The 15,721-nt window shown below is 46.5% G+C and overlaps 1 protein-coding gene and 1 long non-coding RNA gene across 4 annotated transcripts; one reads left to right on the top strand and one right to left on the bottom strand.

Annotated features, from left to right (window-relative positions):
- Positions 1-1,653: 1,653 nt before the first annotated feature.
- Positions 1,654-8,804, bottom strand: LOC129145480 (uncharacterized). The gene is made up of 3 exons (XR_008551100.1): positions 8,619-8,804; positions 7,453-7,488; positions 1,654-1,898 (listed from the first exon to the last, which is right to left on the bottom strand). It is a non-coding gene; the product is annotated as an uncharacterized LOC129145480 (long non-coding RNA).
- Positions 8,805-9,025: 221 nt separating this feature from the next.
- Positions 9,026-15,721, top strand: FBXL12 (F-box and leucine rich repeat protein 12). 3 transcript variants are annotated; one of them, XM_037505734.2, is made up of 3 exons: positions 9,026-9,199; positions 9,312-9,384; positions 13,806-15,721. In XM_037505734.2, exons 1-3 carry the CDS (start codon positions 9,114-9,116, stop codon positions 14,625-14,627), a joined length of 981 nt encoding a protein of 326 aa, XP_037361631.1. In that variant the 5' UTR covers positions 9,026-9,113; the 3' UTR covers positions 14,628-15,721. The 3 variants fall into 3 exon arrangements, with proteins under 3 accessions (XP_037361631.1, XP_037361632.1, XP_037361630.1); XM_037505735.2 differs by lacking the exon at positions 9,312-9,384 and having other exon boundaries at positions 9,170-9,199; XM_037505733.2 differs by lacking the exons at positions 9,026-9,199; positions 9,312-9,384 and adding an exon at positions 9,391-11,612.

Genomic DNA, 15,721 nt, shown 5'->3' with positions numbered 1-15,721 from the left:
TGAGGAAGGAAGCAGGATGGAGCCAGGAGACCTGGAAGAGGCGCATGGAGCCTAGAGACATGTGAAGAAACTGCGCTTGTCTTTTGGTCGTGGACTGGGTGACACAGATGTGGGTGAGACCCGTGGGGAGGTGACCATGGCAGCTTTTATCTTGATGTTGATTTTGCTCTTTTCCTTCCGGGCTTGTCTGGTTGTTTGTGACCCTTTTCTGTGGGTCCCCATTGGAAGATGTTTTAGACTTGTGGTAGACTTTGGGGCCTTGTTCTGGGCCGATCCCATATGGATGGACTTTTACCCACGAGGGGACGGGTAACTTTGGGTGCTTCATTTAGAAACTAGACTCTTTGCCTTACCTGTATTGTTTCCTAGTTTTATTAAAGTTCCTTCCCATTAAAGTCTCCTATGTTTTGTGTTGATGCGGCGGATGGCAGAACCCATGTAGAATAGGCAGGTTTGCGGGGTTTGGGCTGCCCCTCTCCCTGTCCTATAACATTAGTGTTGTAGTAAGGATTGATCTTAGAGCAACAGACAGCACAAGAGAGGAAGTTGGAAGATCTAGGTTAAGATGAGGGTACGTACCTGTCCAAGGAGGTTTGGAAGAAGCTTATTGAAAGGTTTGCCTTTCACTTATCTTTATGTGAAAGTACACAAGGTGTTGGTGGTGGTTACAATAGTGGAATTGTCGAGTTTCATTTGTCTCTAGTGCTTTTTGATGTTTTCCCAAATTATCTACAATGAATATATATTGTAATTGGGGGCAGCGTTAGTTTTTTCTAAAAATTGAAATTTCTCGATATTTGGTTCAAAGATACCTCAAACACAGGATCATAATGCTCAGTTATGGATAGGAGGAGATTGGGAAGTTGTGAAGTATGCGGCTGAAAGGGGAGAAAATGTCTGGGGTCCTTGGGGGCTTGGGTTCCATGGAGAGCAGTGGGGAAGCTACAGACAGCTGCAAGCCCCAGGCAGGCTAAACTGTCTTGAGCGGGTGAGAGGGGCAGTTGGAAGTTACAGGGCAAGACTGCTGCTGCACAGACTTTCTCCCCTGTATCTAGGTGAGAGGGGAGGAGGCCTAAGAAATAGGACACCTTACCCTACACAGTGGTTATTATATAACTCATAACTACATGAAAGACTCCATGACTGCCCACTGAGGGCCCAGGGTGGCCCCATCTCCCTGTTTGGGTGGCAGGAGGATCTGACGTCAGAACTGTCTGCCTGCCTGCCTGTGTGTGTGTGTTTTGAATGTGTGTGTAGGGGTGGGGTGGGATGGGGGGGATGTGCTTCCCAGTAGGGAGAGTTCTGGATTCCAACCTAAGGAGCAAGTTGGGCAACTGTCATCCCCTGTTTTCCTGCATTTCTGACAGAGGAAAGCAATTTGCATATGGGGATCCCTTCCCACTATTCCTGTATGCAAGTAGGGCAGGAGATAGTTTTAGGGTTCCCGTGTAAGTGAGCTATGGCAAGGACACCTTTGTTGCATTGAACTTAAAGGCAGTTGCCTTCTTTAGGTTTCATCAGAGGGGAACTCACCCTCTAATGGAGGGAGTTGATTAGGAGTAAAACAGTGCCAAGGCTGGGGACTGATCACTGCTTATAAGTTCTCACCCTTGAGCTCACAATTGGAAGACACCACTCAGGCTTAGGGTACAACAAAAATCGGGTTTATTAACAAAAGGAAGATGGGGTAAAAGGAAAGAGTTTCCAAGGCCACAAATAGCTTCCCTGTGCCAGATAGTATCTGCCGTGTCCAGTAATCCAAAACAAAGGCTGGCGATGTAAGATGGTGCTGTTCTTTTGATGAGGCCCTTAAGCTGGTGGCATACTGGTAAGCATTGCACCAGGATCCAACTCAGTGGCAGCTGGAGGTGATAACAGGTGGGACTGCTGAGGTGACACTGAGCAGCCAAAAGAAGAAGTCCAAAAGCCAGGCTGGAGAGCACTGGATGCCAGATAGGATAGTACTAAGCTGTGCTAGGGGATCATAAGTAGTGGATAACTCTAAGAGATGGCTAGACACAGGTCAGCAGTGCTGGTCAGCACTGGTCAGCAGATAATGGTGCCAGAGAACAGGCACCAATGTTACAGTTCTTAGAGATGCTGGACATAAGCCAACAGCAAACAGCTCTTTTAGAGACACTGGGCACTCACTGCAGGGGATATTAGAGGCAGGTGCAGAGATCAGGCTGCAGTTTGAAGTGAAGCTTAGGTGCAAAGTTCTCTGCAAAGGTCTCAAAAAGTCTATGCAGTTATCTGTCCCTGCAAATCTTCCTGATGAATCTGCCTGTGAAGGTCTTTCCAGGAGTCCTGATGAAGCTGATCTAAAGCTGTCTGGTGAATGGTGAATGGACTTAAGTTGGCTACTGCCCTGGCTTATGTCCTCTTCAGGGTCCTCACCTTTGAAGTCTCATTCCATTTACAATTAAATCTGGTTAAGCAGTTCTGGTTGAACTCAAATCAGCTTGGTCTATTTACAATACTGAATGGTCTCAGAAACCTTGAGTGGTACTGGTGAGAGCTTGAAACTGATTGGTACATTGGAAGCTTGAACCTGATTGGTCTGTTTACAATCCTGACACAGTATTCATACGTGAAAACTCAGCTACCTGTCCAGATCTGGCCTACACTGAGGTGTGGTGATCTCACATCAGTGGTGGACCCTGCAGCTGAGCTGTATATGGCGGTGCAGTAGGCCAAGATGCTGGCAGCCTTCAGTGGGGTTGTATGCACACCTGAGTGGCCCTGAACCAGAAATATGGGGTTTGGGGTATTGCCACTGTTGGACCCTGCCAGGCTTGCCTGGGTATGGCTGCAGCACATTTTGTAGGCTGATGCCACCAGAGCTTGGGGCTGGCCCACAGACTGCACATACCTCAGGCATTTCTCTATGGCTCCCATCAATGCTGGTCCTTAAACTTGGCTGGTGTTAGGATCAGCCATCAGACCTGATCATACTCTGCAACATTTGAGCTTATCAGCAGGTTTGGGAGATAGAACAACTAGCCAGTCTCACCTGCCACCCTCTTACTCAGGCTGTTAGAGGAGGAAAGTAAAGAAGTAAACAAAACAATACAATGTGACAGGTGCTCCAAGTGGGAAGCCCAGGCCACTGAGAGCACATAAGAGACACTGCCCCTGCATGACAGTGTGGGCTTCCCAGGGGGAACCTGGATTAGAGAGCACTGTGGCAGAAAGATTAGGGTTTGTGGTCCTGACAATTGACTTGACCTCTGGTGATTCTTCGTTATTGTTATTTTTTTTTTCTTAAGCAATCACAGGATAGTTGCCAAAGCATGAAGTTTTTTTTTTTTTTTTTTTTTTTTTTGGCAGGGGTGCTCCTGTTTGAGGGAAAATATCAATAGGGTTTGATTTATAAATATATATTTGGGATTTATGGGGTTTTTGATTTATGTTTTTTAAAAGGGTAATGCATTATAAAATTTCAAGCAGTATAAAAGTATACATATGGGGGCCTTCCTGGTAGTGCAAGGGGTTAAATCTCAGCATTAGGAAGCTATCTGCAGCCACTGCAGCACGAGTTTGGTCCCTGGCCAGGCCAACCAACATGGCAGTCTCTCCTACTGCTTCCCTCAGCAGTGTATTTCAGTCAACCTGCCTGTTCTGCTCCCCACTCTGTCTCTGGTGAATCCTCTCACTCTCCCCCCAACACCTCTGGCCTACACCCCAGGTCTTGTATGCATAAATAAATAAATCTTAAAAAAAGTATGCAAAATCTTACAAGAAAAAGTATACGGCAGCATAAAATTTTTACTTTTCAGATCCCTAACCCCCTTCTCAGGGGCAACCACCACTAAAAGTTTGCATTTTCTGGAGACACTCTGATGCCTCAAAGGAAGCAGAAATGATACACACAATCTTTCATATTTTAACATATTGATAGGGATTTTGTATTTTCACACAAAGTAGTACAATACTTTTAAGTTATGTTAAAGGGCAAAAATGAACAACTTAGTTTTTCTACAGACTTAAAAGTGAAACCAGTAATGCATTGTGTATGAATTTCATTGACTACACACACACAGACACACACACACACACAAGAGTGAGATCAAACTATATACATTGCTCTCTACACTTTTTGCTTGTTTAAAACAAACAATATCCTGAAGATTGTTCTGTCAGATGAACCCATCATGGCGCCTGGGTTGGGATTACAGCTGAGTATGTCCCCCACCCCTGGTCTGCTGTGCCCCTCAAGATGACTAAAGCTGGCTCAGGGTGGGTTTTCATGGTCTGGTTGGGTTTGGGTTTTTGAAAACCCCTGACTGATACATTGGTCAAGTTTGAACCTGGCTGGCACCATTCAGATGCAGTGGAAGGAATGTGCCCGCCCAGCTTTACTGCAGGGCCCACCCACCAACAGCATAAGACTGCCTGGCCTCAGTGCAGCTTGGATTTCATGGGCTGACAGGGTTTCATTTTAAAGTCCCCACAGTTTGTAAATGGACCAATCAGATTTGAACTTGAACTGGTGCCATTTAAGTTTTATGAAAGGACCAATCAGGTTTGAGCTCACGCTGGCACCTGTCAAGGCTTGGAAATGGTAGCATTCAGAAAAATGGACCAATCCAGTTTGATAGGTGGGCACCTTGAAGGGGTTATAAGTCAGGCAGTAGATAGCTCATTCATTGATCAGGAGACTCTCAGTGGACACTCATTCATTGAAACAGTAACAGGGTGGTCCCCAGGAAAGGGGGAGGTTCCAGGTTTCCTGCCTCACCCAAAAGGAGGGTGGAGTTGAGCAGGGAGAGAAGAAGCTGCAGAGACTGAGAAGGAAGAAAACAGGATGGAGCCAGAAGGAAACCTGGAGGAGGCACATGGAGCAGAGAGACATGTGAAGAAATTGCACTTGCCTTTTGGTCGTGGACTGGGTGACACAGATGTGGGTGAGAGATCTGTGGGGAGGTGACAATGGTGGGTTTTGTCTTGATTGTGATTTTGCTCTTTTCCCTCCAGACTAGTCCTGTTGTTTCTAATCCTTTTCTGTGGATCCCCACTGGTAGATGCTTTAGATTTGTGGCAGGCTTTGGGGCCTTGCTCTGGGCCAGTCCTGCTTGAGTGGACTTTTCCTCATGAGGGGACAGGTAGCTTTGGGTGCTTGATTTAGAAACTATATTCTTTGCCTTTCCTTTATTGTTTACTGATTGTATTAAAGTTCCTTTTCATTAAAGTCTCATATATTTCATATTGATGTGGCAGATGGCAGAACCTATTTAGAGCAGGCAGGTTTGCGGGGTCTGGGGTGCCCCTCTCCCTGCCCTGTAACAGAACCTCATTTATTGAGAGAACTTTGCATCTGATCTCTGCTTGGAACTGCTGCCTGGCTGCTGCTGTGGCTCTTCTTTCCCATCACCTGCTGACGGGTGCTGCTGGCCTATGCCTGGTGCCTCTGAAAGTGTTGGGTACTGGTGCCTGGTTCTCTAGCACTGCCTCTGAAAGAGCTGTTTGCTATTGGCTTGTGCCAAGCATCTCTAAGACCTGTGCACCACAGGCCTGTGCTTTGTGCCTCTAAAGAGGTGATTGGGCACTGCTTATCTGTGCCCAGTCACCTTTAAGAGCTGTCCATACTTTTGATCCTCTTGCAACACTGCCCTGACTGCCACCCTTGACTCTAGCATGTCTGATATCACTGCCTGGTGCTGTTGCATCTGGCACTGTCCAGCCTGGCTTCTGAATTTCTTCTGCATTGCTGTGGTGCTGCCTTAGTGGTGCCACTTGTGACTACCTCCAACTGCCATCATGAGTTGAATCTTTGACCACCACTTATTGGTGTGCTACTAGTCTCTAGGGTCTTGTTGAGGAGAGAGCACCATCTTGCATGAGCAGCCTTTGTTTTGGACTCCTGAATACTGTGGACATTGAGGTAAGACAGCTGGCTCTTTGTGGCCATTGTGGCCCTTTCTCCCCAATCTTCCCTTTGTTAATAAGCCCCATTGTTGTTGTTGCATCCTGAGCCTGAGTGGTGTCTTGCAATTGTAAGCATACTTGAGAGGACTCATAAAAACCATGACCTCCTCTAGTTTGCATAGTTTCAGTACCAAACAGCACAGAAGGACAAATTGTTACCAGAACCCAGCTGCCTTAGTGGTGGGAGCTGGCAGGAGCAGTGGTTTTCTCTCACCCTGCTGCTCCACCACAAGGCGGTTGTGGCAGTTGCTCCTGAGAGCCCTTTTATGTAATGGTGAACTTCCTGGATGGTGGAATAGACCAATCATGTACAAGCTATGAGCTGGTTGGTGCTAAATGATCCAATCAGCCACAGGATTGAAAATTGGTCCAATCAGACTTGTCCCTGAAAGAGGATATAAGGCAGGGTTGGAGGGCTCAGAGAGAGAGACTATGCCAATCCTCCAACAGGAGAGATGATGCCAGCCCCCAAAGAGGAACAGATGATTCCAGCATCCAAAGGAAAAAGGAGAAGACTCCGTTTTGGCCTCCGAAGAAAGAAGAAAGGAAGCATCCAGCAGCTGAGGAGGGAAGAGAAGCTGAAGACCTTGTCAGAGACTGTCTCTGACATTGCCTGAAGGGAGCACCAAAGGCTCCGGGCTTGGTGTCTGAAAGAGCTATTTGTTGTTGGCATAACCCAACTAACTCATAAAGAGCTGTTAACACTGGGTGTCTCTCATACCACCTCTGAGTGACCAGTGGTAGCCATCACTACTGACCAGTGCTGTCCAGCACTCCTGGTGACCGGTGGTGACCACCACTGACGCTACCCGGGTGAGGTAGCTGCCACTTGTGGATACAGTAAGCTCTTTGTTTCCCATTTGTAAAAAAAACCCCACGGTTGTTGTTCCTGGAGCCTGAGTTCTCTTGCACTTGTGTGGGCTGGGTGAGAACCCACAGACAGTTGATCTGTCCTCTATCAGGTACTGTCCTTTGTTTGGCTATAGCCCATAGGCCCCTATTGTATGGGTGTTGTATTACTATAGTCCTTGCTTTTGGTTTTTGGCCTTTTGGGGGTTTTTGGTGGCTCTCATCTCAGAGCCCCGGCAGGTGGGTGGCCATTCCATCCACCATCCGGCCTCCTGCCCTGTTGCCCTGTCTGCCCCTGTTCTACTACTTCATTTTTTTTGACAGTTTAAAATCCTAGTAGTTATACTACCTGTAAGTAGTACTACTGCAACAGTCATCTGATATTGCCAAATCATCTTTGAAGAGTTTTCATCAATTCTGCCCCAGCTGCAGTGGCTAAGAGGGTCTGTTTCCTTACACCAAGGCTAGTATGCAGCCTTCTTAATGTGATAGGTGTAAAAGCCAGTGTTTAAATTTTTATTTATGGGTAAGTGTGAATGTGGATATTCTTTTTTTTTAAGATAGTTCTCAATATTTCCAATTCCTCCTTGTGTGTATGTGTATTAAAACACTCTATTTCCATTAATGGCTCTTAGGAGAGTGAGTTAGCAAAACTTATTAAAAATTAAACCTCACCTTTCCTTTGACACATCAGACTGTCTTCTGGTTATCCTATAGAAATGAAAACATAACGTGATTGACCTAGCTATTTTAACTTAAACTACATGTATTTTATTTATTTATTTAAGATTTATTTATATATGTATACAAGAACTGGGGTACAGGCCAGAGATGCAGGGTGGGGTGAGAGGATTCACTAGAGAGAATGGGGAGTAGGACAGGCAGATGCACTGAAATACGCTGCTGAGGGGAGCAGCAGGTGAGGCAGGAGAGGTCTGCTGCGTCATGTGGGTTTCTCCCTGCCTGGGGATCGAACTAGTGTTGCACTGGATGGCAATAACTTGATAGCGCTTTTACTCCTGCGCCACGAGGGAAGCCCTACCTGTGTATTTTAAAGAATGCTTAGCTGCAACATTTGTAGTAACAAGCATGGAAACAACCTTATCAATACAGGGATGTGTGAATAAAGTTTCAGTACTCATAAATTTTTTTTAAAGAAGATTTACTTATACAAGAACTAGGGTATAGGTCAGAGGCACAGGACGGTGAGAGGATTCACCAGGCAGACGGACTAAAGACATTGCTGAGGGGAGCAGCAGGCGAGGCAGGAGAGTTCTGCTGCGCCATGTGGGTATCTCCCTGGCAGGCCGGGAATCCAACCCGCACTGCAGAGGCTGAGGACAGTTTCACAGCACTGCGCTCAACCCGCTGCACCATCAGGGAGGCCCTAAAGATTTATTAATGCATTCAAGAACTGGGGTACAGGCCAGAGGTGCAGGGTGTGAAAAGATTCACCAGAGACAGATTGGGAAACAGAACAGGCTGATTGCCTGAAATACACTGCTGAGGGGAGCAGCGGGGGAGTCAGGAGACGTCTGCTGCGCCATGTGGGTAGCTCCCTGGCCGTGGATCGAACTCATGCTGCAGTGGCTGCGGACATTCCATAGTGCTGTGGCTTAACCTCTCGCGCCACCAGGAGGCCCTATAAATTATTTTAAATAGCAATTCTGTATTAGGGGGGAATGTCAATTCAGACAACTTCGGAAACAATCTGACGATATCTATCAAAACGAAAATTTCAACATGACTTCTGAACAAACTATTTCACGTCTACAAAGTTCTACTCATGCATGTGCATCAAAAAGCATTAAGTAAAAAGGAAGACATCACTCCACGACTACCTCAACTCAGAACCCGGACGCCTGCGCGCGTCCTCCCGCAGTCTTCGGCGCTCATCCCCGCGCCCCGCAGGCCTTCAGACTGGACCTTCCTTCTGCTCAGTGCAGCCTCCGGCTTCATCACAGCCCCAGGCGCGCCTTCCAGACTCGCTCGGACCCCAACGCCCAGCGGGCCGCGAGTTTTGCCCGGCCCCGAGCACAGTCCCCGCCCCCAACGCCCGCTCCCAGAGCTGTCACGGCCCAAGCCACGCCTTGGGGGTTGGGTTGTGGCCTAGCCCCGCCCTCCCTCGACGTGTGGGGATCAGGGTTGGCTTGTCCCGGGGCTAAATAGGCGGCCGCGAGAAGCCAGACGGCTGAATCTCTTCGCCGGCTACCGGAGCCAACGGCCGCGCCCCGCCGGCACCCCGCGCCCCGCCGGCACCCCGCGCCCCATCCGCGCCTCTCCAGGGCGAGTCCCGCGTCCTTTAGCCGGAAGCGGAAGTACGTGTCGTCTGGATCATGTCGACCTTTGTCGACCTGCCGGACTCGGTCCTGTTGGAGATCTTCGCCTACCTGCCGGTCCGGGACCGGATCCGCATCTCCAGGTGAGACCCGGCCTCCCGGAGAGGGGCGGTTGGGCCTGGGGGCGGCGTTCGGAGATACGGGTCCGGTGCGGGCGCGGCCGGGGTCGTTCTAATGGCGGGTCCCCTCCTCTAGGGTCTGTCACCGGTGGAAGAGGCTGGTGGACGACCGCTGGCTGTGGCGACACGTCGACCTGACACTCTACACGGTACGCGGGGTTGGCCGCACAGGCTTAGGGTTGCTGGATCGCGAGGACCGTGCCTTCCACCCTGGATTTCCAGGCAGGGAGCCCCGGGCCCCGCCACTACTCTTTCCTATTCTTTGGCGACCTCTGGGCTTCAGTTTCCCCATCAGTAGGAATAACCGAGAATCGTTAAGGGTCTAGAGTTCAGTCGACATACGATAAATGCTAATTGATGACTGCATTAGGTATTATTGATGAGTCTTCTTGGAAAAATCACTTTCAGAGTCAATTTCCAGTAGTATAACCGAACCATTTCCACTTTCTTCCATTTGCATTTTATTCATTTTTTTCTTCTTTTTATTAAGAGTTGTTTCAAATATGCAGAAATGTATATAATATCTGAAAATAATCATGTGCACACCGCCTATATTTAACCTGTTTTTAACTTTACGCTTTTGGCTGCAGGTAGTGTGAAATACACATAAATGTTTATACATATATACAAAACACGCGCGCGCACACACACACACACACACACATATATGTCACACTTTTTGAAACCTTCTTCAGTGGTAACCTGAATTATAATGTGAATTTTTAGCCGTCCTTTCATGTTTTTATTTACTTCCTATGTGTGTGCCCAGAAGCAATACACAGTATTGTTAATGTATTTCTAAAGTTAAAACAATGCACTTGTACAGTTTAGATACTAAATGCTTTTTTACTTATGTTACTTACAACTAGCTTTATTCACACAACTTTGCTTTTTTAGAGATTTGTTCTAAATGGCATGTGTAAGTCTAGTTCATTCCTTTTTATTTATTTATTTATTTTTAAAGATTTATTAATTTATTCAAGCACTGGGTACAGTCAGAAGTGTGGAAGAGTGAGAGAATTCACCAGAGCCAGAGCAGGGAACAGAACAGACAGGCTGACGAAGTACACTGCTGAGGGGAGCAGCAGGCGGCAGGAGAGGTCTGTCGCACCATGTAGGACCCTAGCTGGAAGCTGGGGATTGAACCGGTGCTGCAGAGGTGGACAGCTTTGCAGCCCAGTGCACAACTGCTGCGCCACCGGGGAGGCCCTGGTTCATTCCTTTTAACTACTGTTAAATGAATATGCCACAGTTTGTTTGTTTTCCTGTTAAATAATGTTTATGTTATTATCACCTTTTTACTTTACAATCAGTGTTATAAGACATTGTCTCAAACCTTACTATCCTTTAATCATATGTGGTGATCTTGTTAATATGCAGGTTCTGATTCAGTGTACTGGCTTATTATTTTTCCACTATTTTATGAAAAATTTCAAACAGATAAAAGTTGAAAGAATAGTATAGAGAAAACAGGATACCCACCAGTGGTATCCATCCATCAACCCATTTTATTTTTTAAATACATCTTACAGTAAGCTGGAGACTTGAGTTCACTTCATCCCTAAACACCTTAGCACATATAATAGAGATTAACTATAACATTTGTTTTACAATGCTTTTTGAGGTATAATTTATATATTACTGAAAGTTAATTAAAAAAATCACACAAGTGGGCCTCCTCTGGTGGCGCAGTGGTTGAGCACTGCCTCTGCAGCGCTGGTTCGTTCCCCGCCACGGCGAGGGTCCCACACAAAAACAAACAAACAAACAAACAAACAAAAAAACCACACAAGTCATGAATAATTCCTATAAAAACATTGAAGTAACCAATGATGCTCATCTGAAACTTGTATCATGTCATAAAGCAATGGATGTTACTTCAGTAAAAGAAAACAGTAAGTGAAGAAAGACTAGCAAAAACCAAAAATTGAAATATTTGCCACAGATGAAGCTAAGACAGTTGTCCCCTTGTGTCCTCAGCTGTCCCCAGAGTAACCACTGTTGTCACTGTTATCGATGTGGAATACAACACATCCTTGATAATTGTCCTTCTATGTCCTTTATTATGACATTGATGAGAAGAAAACAATCCTGACTGATGCTGAACTAAATGATGATATTATGTGATGCCCTGCTTTCCTTATATGTTGTTTTGCTTAAATTTGCAGTTTCCAAGAATTTATCACCGATGTTAAGTGAGGACTTCATTTCCCTCCAGCCTACCTTCTATGCATTGGCTCTCTTGACTTGGTGTAGTGGGGGGAAGAGCAATGTCTATAAGAGCAAGACTAGCTTTTGGAGTCAGGCGGCGTTGAATTTTAGCTCTACCTCTTACAGCAACAAAATATTTTTCTGGGGGCACCTGCCACATGACCAGGTAGTATATGGATTTTCTAGTTCAATGCTCAACATTGCACCTTGCAAATAGGTACTCAATAAATGTTTGCCTTTATTATCAGAATGATTGTGCCCATATAAAATATATAGTATTGTTTTCTTTTTCGTTGTACTTACAAGTATCATTTTGCCATTTTTCTCCCCATCTTGGGGAATTACCCATCTTTAGATGTACTTTGTTCTTAGTTGCTACCTATGTTGCAGTAGTGTAATATTGGGGTGAGGCCAGAGGCATGGGGATGAAAGAATTCACCAGAAACAGTGGAGATCAAAAAGGTGGAATTATTGAAATACTAGTAAGGGAGCAAGGGGCCAGGTGGAGTGGCCTGCGCAGGAAGAAGGATTTGAGGCTCTTTCATACTCTGTTTTTGAGGGCTTTCTTACTTGGAGCATCAGTTTGCACCTGGGGTATCTGGTGTAGGGTGATGGCCTTTGACACAGAATGTGTCCTGGCCCTGCCTTCCTAGAGTTGGGCTGGTTTTTCTGGTCCTGGTGGTCCATCTTATGGCCCTGTTCCCATAGCAGTCTTATCCATTCCCTCCTCTATTCAAGCCTCCCAAACCTGCCTGCCGGGCTTAGTTTTTAACCTTATTAATGACACCTCAACATATGTGACTGTTATTATGTCAGTGGATATTTATGTTTTCCCCTCTAGTTTCTGCTCTTAAAACAATGTTATCAGAAACCAGTGTTCCTCTAGGGCAAATTAACAAAATAAGGGGTATTGTCTAGGTCAGTGAGTGCATTTAAACAAGCTAAATAATTCATTAAAAAATAATAAATAATTCATTAAAAATAATATGTTCAAAATATGCAAAAGGTGAGAGTAAGGTCTTTCCTCTTCTGTTACCCAAGTCACCTGTCCTCTCCTCTAGAGGCAGCAAATGTTCCCATTTTCTTGTGTATCCTCCTAGAGATATTCTCTGCATGCAAAAGCACAGAGATTTATACTTTCAAAAAACAAATGGTAGTGGGTATCCACATTTTACATTTCAGTAGAAACCACCAGATTGCTTTGCAAAGTAACCAGACCAATTCCTGCCAACAGGGCTCCAGATCTGGTTCTCCATATCCTGTCCAATATTTGATATTATGAATTACAGTTGACTCTTGTGGAGGTTGGGGGCACTGACACTGTCCCCTCCCGCCACCAGCTGAAAATCTTTTCACGCTCCCAAAACTTAATTACAGTGGTTCCTTGGTTTCAGGATTGCCTCACCCCTTCTCAACTCCTTTCATACCAAAATCCCTGGATGCTCAAGTCCCTTATAGCATCTTCCTCTGTGGGTTCCACGTGGGAAGATTCAACCAACTAATATCCTTGGGAAGTTGAATCTGTGAATGTGGAACCTGGGTGGGGTGGGGTGGGGGGTATTGGCATAGAGGTGGACCAGGGAATTCCAACCCAGGTTGTTCAAGGGTCAACTCTACATCAAAATGAAACTTGTCATTTTGCAAGTAAAAGTTGATTTATCCATTCGTTTTATGTCCATTTAAAATTTTCTCACCCATGGCTTCTGCCCTTGTGAGTTACCTTTTCTTGGCCAATATTGGTCAAGAATAGTGGACAAATTTTATGCTATGCAGTTTTTTTCCTTTCTGTTTTTTTTTTTTAGTAGATAAAATATGCATACAATGAATGAAGTACACTGAGCTCCCAATTATTTATGTTTATTTTCTACCAAGTCTAACTTTCCAGGGTTCACTTCGCAGCTTTTATTATTATAAGGGTGAGATTTTTTTTTCCCAACCTAGATTTAATTTGCCCTAGGCAGTTTTAGCCTTTTTAAGTTTCATTTTGTGCTGTTTATATCTGTCAGAGGTGGGGATAAAAGATAGAGATAAAAATACTTGTGGGTTGCTCTGCTTTCTTACTCCAAATTATAATGAGAATCCATTCTGTTGCACTCTGAGATCTTTTACTGAGCTCTATTATTATCTTCTCTTTCCTCCATTGCTTTTGTTTAAACTTGGAAGTCAGGATGGTGGGGTTAAATTGTTTTTTTCCTCCTGTGCGGGTGTCTGGCCAAGTGAGGCTGGTGGGGGAATGGCACATTTCCAGGGGAGCACCTGAACCCCAGCTTGTCCGAGGCTTGTCTGTCTCCAGACAGGCAGACCCTTGGAAGAACTTCCCTACCTCTCACCTGTTCTTCCCTGTCTCTGGCTCTTACAGATGCAGCCTAAAGTCATGTGGCACCTCCTTCGCCGGTACATGGCATCCCGGCTCTATTCCCTGCGGATGGGTGGCTACCTGTTCTCAGGCTCCCAGGCCCCGCACCTGTCCCCTGCCCTGATGAAGGCTCTGGGCCAGAAGTGCCCTAACCTGAAACGTCTCTGCCTACACGTGGCTGATCTGAGCATGATGCCCATCACCAGCTTACCCTGCACCCTGAGGACCCTGGAGCTGCATAGCTGTGAGATCTCCATGGCCTGGCTCCTCAAGGAGCAAGACCCCACTGTGCTGCCCCTGCTTGAGTGCATTGTGTTGGATCGTGTGCCTGCCTTCCGTGATGAGCACCTGCAGGGCTTGACGCGCTTCCGTGCCCTGCGCTCACTAGTGCTGGGTGGCACCTATCGTGTGACTGAGACTGGGCTAGATGCAGGCCTGCAGGAGCTGAGCTACCTGCAGAGGCTGGAGGTGCTGGGCTGCACCCTTTCAGCTGACAGCACCCTGTTGGCTATTAGTCGCCACCTTCGAGACATCCGGAAGATCCGGCTGACTGTGAGGGGCCTGTCGGCTTCTGGCCTGTCTCTCATAGAGGGAATGCCTGCCCTGGAGAGTCTGTGCCTTCTGGGTCCCCTCATCACCCCTGAAATGCCTTCTGCCTCTGAGATTGTCTCTTCCTGCCTCGCCATGCCCAAGCTTAGGGTCCTTGAGCTACAGGGGTTAGGGTGGGAGGGTCAAGAGGCTGAGAGGATCCTGTGTAAAGGGCTGCCCCACTGTGTGGTCATTGTCAGAGCCTGCCTCAAAGAGTCTATGGACTGGTGGATGTGACTGCACCATTTGTCTGGGGGACCAACCTCAACTTTCACTAATGAACCCTAGACCCTCTGAGCGGTGCCTTGTAGGAGGCAGGTCATCAGGCTGGAAACTCTAAAGGCCACAGGTAGAACCAAGGCCTAGAGGCTTCAGGTGGTTGTAATTGTTGTTTACCAGCTGTGCAGCCTCTGACTTCAGTGTGCCTCAGAGGCCTGCTCCTCGCATCTGGAAATGGGATAGAGCAAATCTACCTCATGGTGATGTTACAAAGCCATATCTTTACCAGCCTTGGGTCCCAAGGAGGGTCATTCTCAGAAACCAGGCTGATGTTGGAGGACAAGGATAGGAAGAAGGGGACCTGAGGGACTTGAGAGCCCAAAGGAGGCCTGGAAGGACTGTCTGTGCATTATCCCACCTGCCTACACACCATCGAGGCACCTGCACGCATGGGTGAAAAATGGAGTGGAAGGGCAAGCAGTAATGGTGCTTTGACAATTAAAATGTTACTAAGGGTTCCAAGTTGTATTCTCTGTATTTTGCACTCTGTATTTTCCACATTTTTTACAATATATATTATTTTGCTATTAAAGAAAAATAATTGGTTTATTCATTCACCAAATGTTTTTTGACTCCTGGTTTTGTAGGTGCTGGGGCCACAGGTAAGACCTGAGGAGAAGGCAGGATGATAAATGACTTGAGAGACTGAGATAGTAAGCCAAAGTCATGAGATGAAGATACACTTGTTGGGTAGAGTGGACCTGGCGGGTTCCTGAGGTGAGGAGAAACCAGCCTCGGGAAGAGCTGAGGAAGGCAGCAAGGTCCAAAGACCTGAAGCATAAATGAATTTGGCAGTTCCTAGGCATGAGAAGATGGTTTGTATGGCTGAATGAATGAGGGGTGAGTAATAGGAAGTGAGAGACGACCGGGTGAGGTTGGATGGGGCCTCACAGGTGGCTCAGGGTTTAGGATTCAAAAAGTAGCAACTCCTTTTCCTGCCTTTTGAACCACTTAAAAGATGCAGGTGGCAAACTGAAGGTGGTCATGGGTGCTAACCGGAGAGATGAGGTTTTTCTGAGCTGAGTTAGATAGGAGCAGCACCAGCCCAGCTT

The sequence above is a fragment of the Talpa occidentalis genome, unplaced genomic scaffold (assembly GCF_014898055.3).
Source record: "Talpa occidentalis isolate TD23 unplaced genomic scaffold, MPIMG_talOcc4v2.1 talOcc4.12, whole genome shotgun sequence".
Lineage (NCBI taxonomy): Eukaryota > Metazoa > Chordata > Mammalia > Eulipotyphla > Talpidae > Talpa > Talpa occidentalis.
The sequence above is the reverse complement of the archived record's forward strand: the minus strand, read 5'-3'. Positions and strand labels throughout refer to the sequence as shown.

Coding starts and splice junctions, on each gene's coding strand:
- FBXL12 (XM_037505733.2), top strand. CDS start 11,346: ATGATGATATTATGTGATGCCCTGCTTTCCTTATATGTTGTTTTGCTT. Junction 11,613..13,805: donor GGCACCTGCCACATGACCAG/GTAGTATATGGA, acceptor TGGCTCTTACAG/ATGCAGCCTAAAGTCATGTG.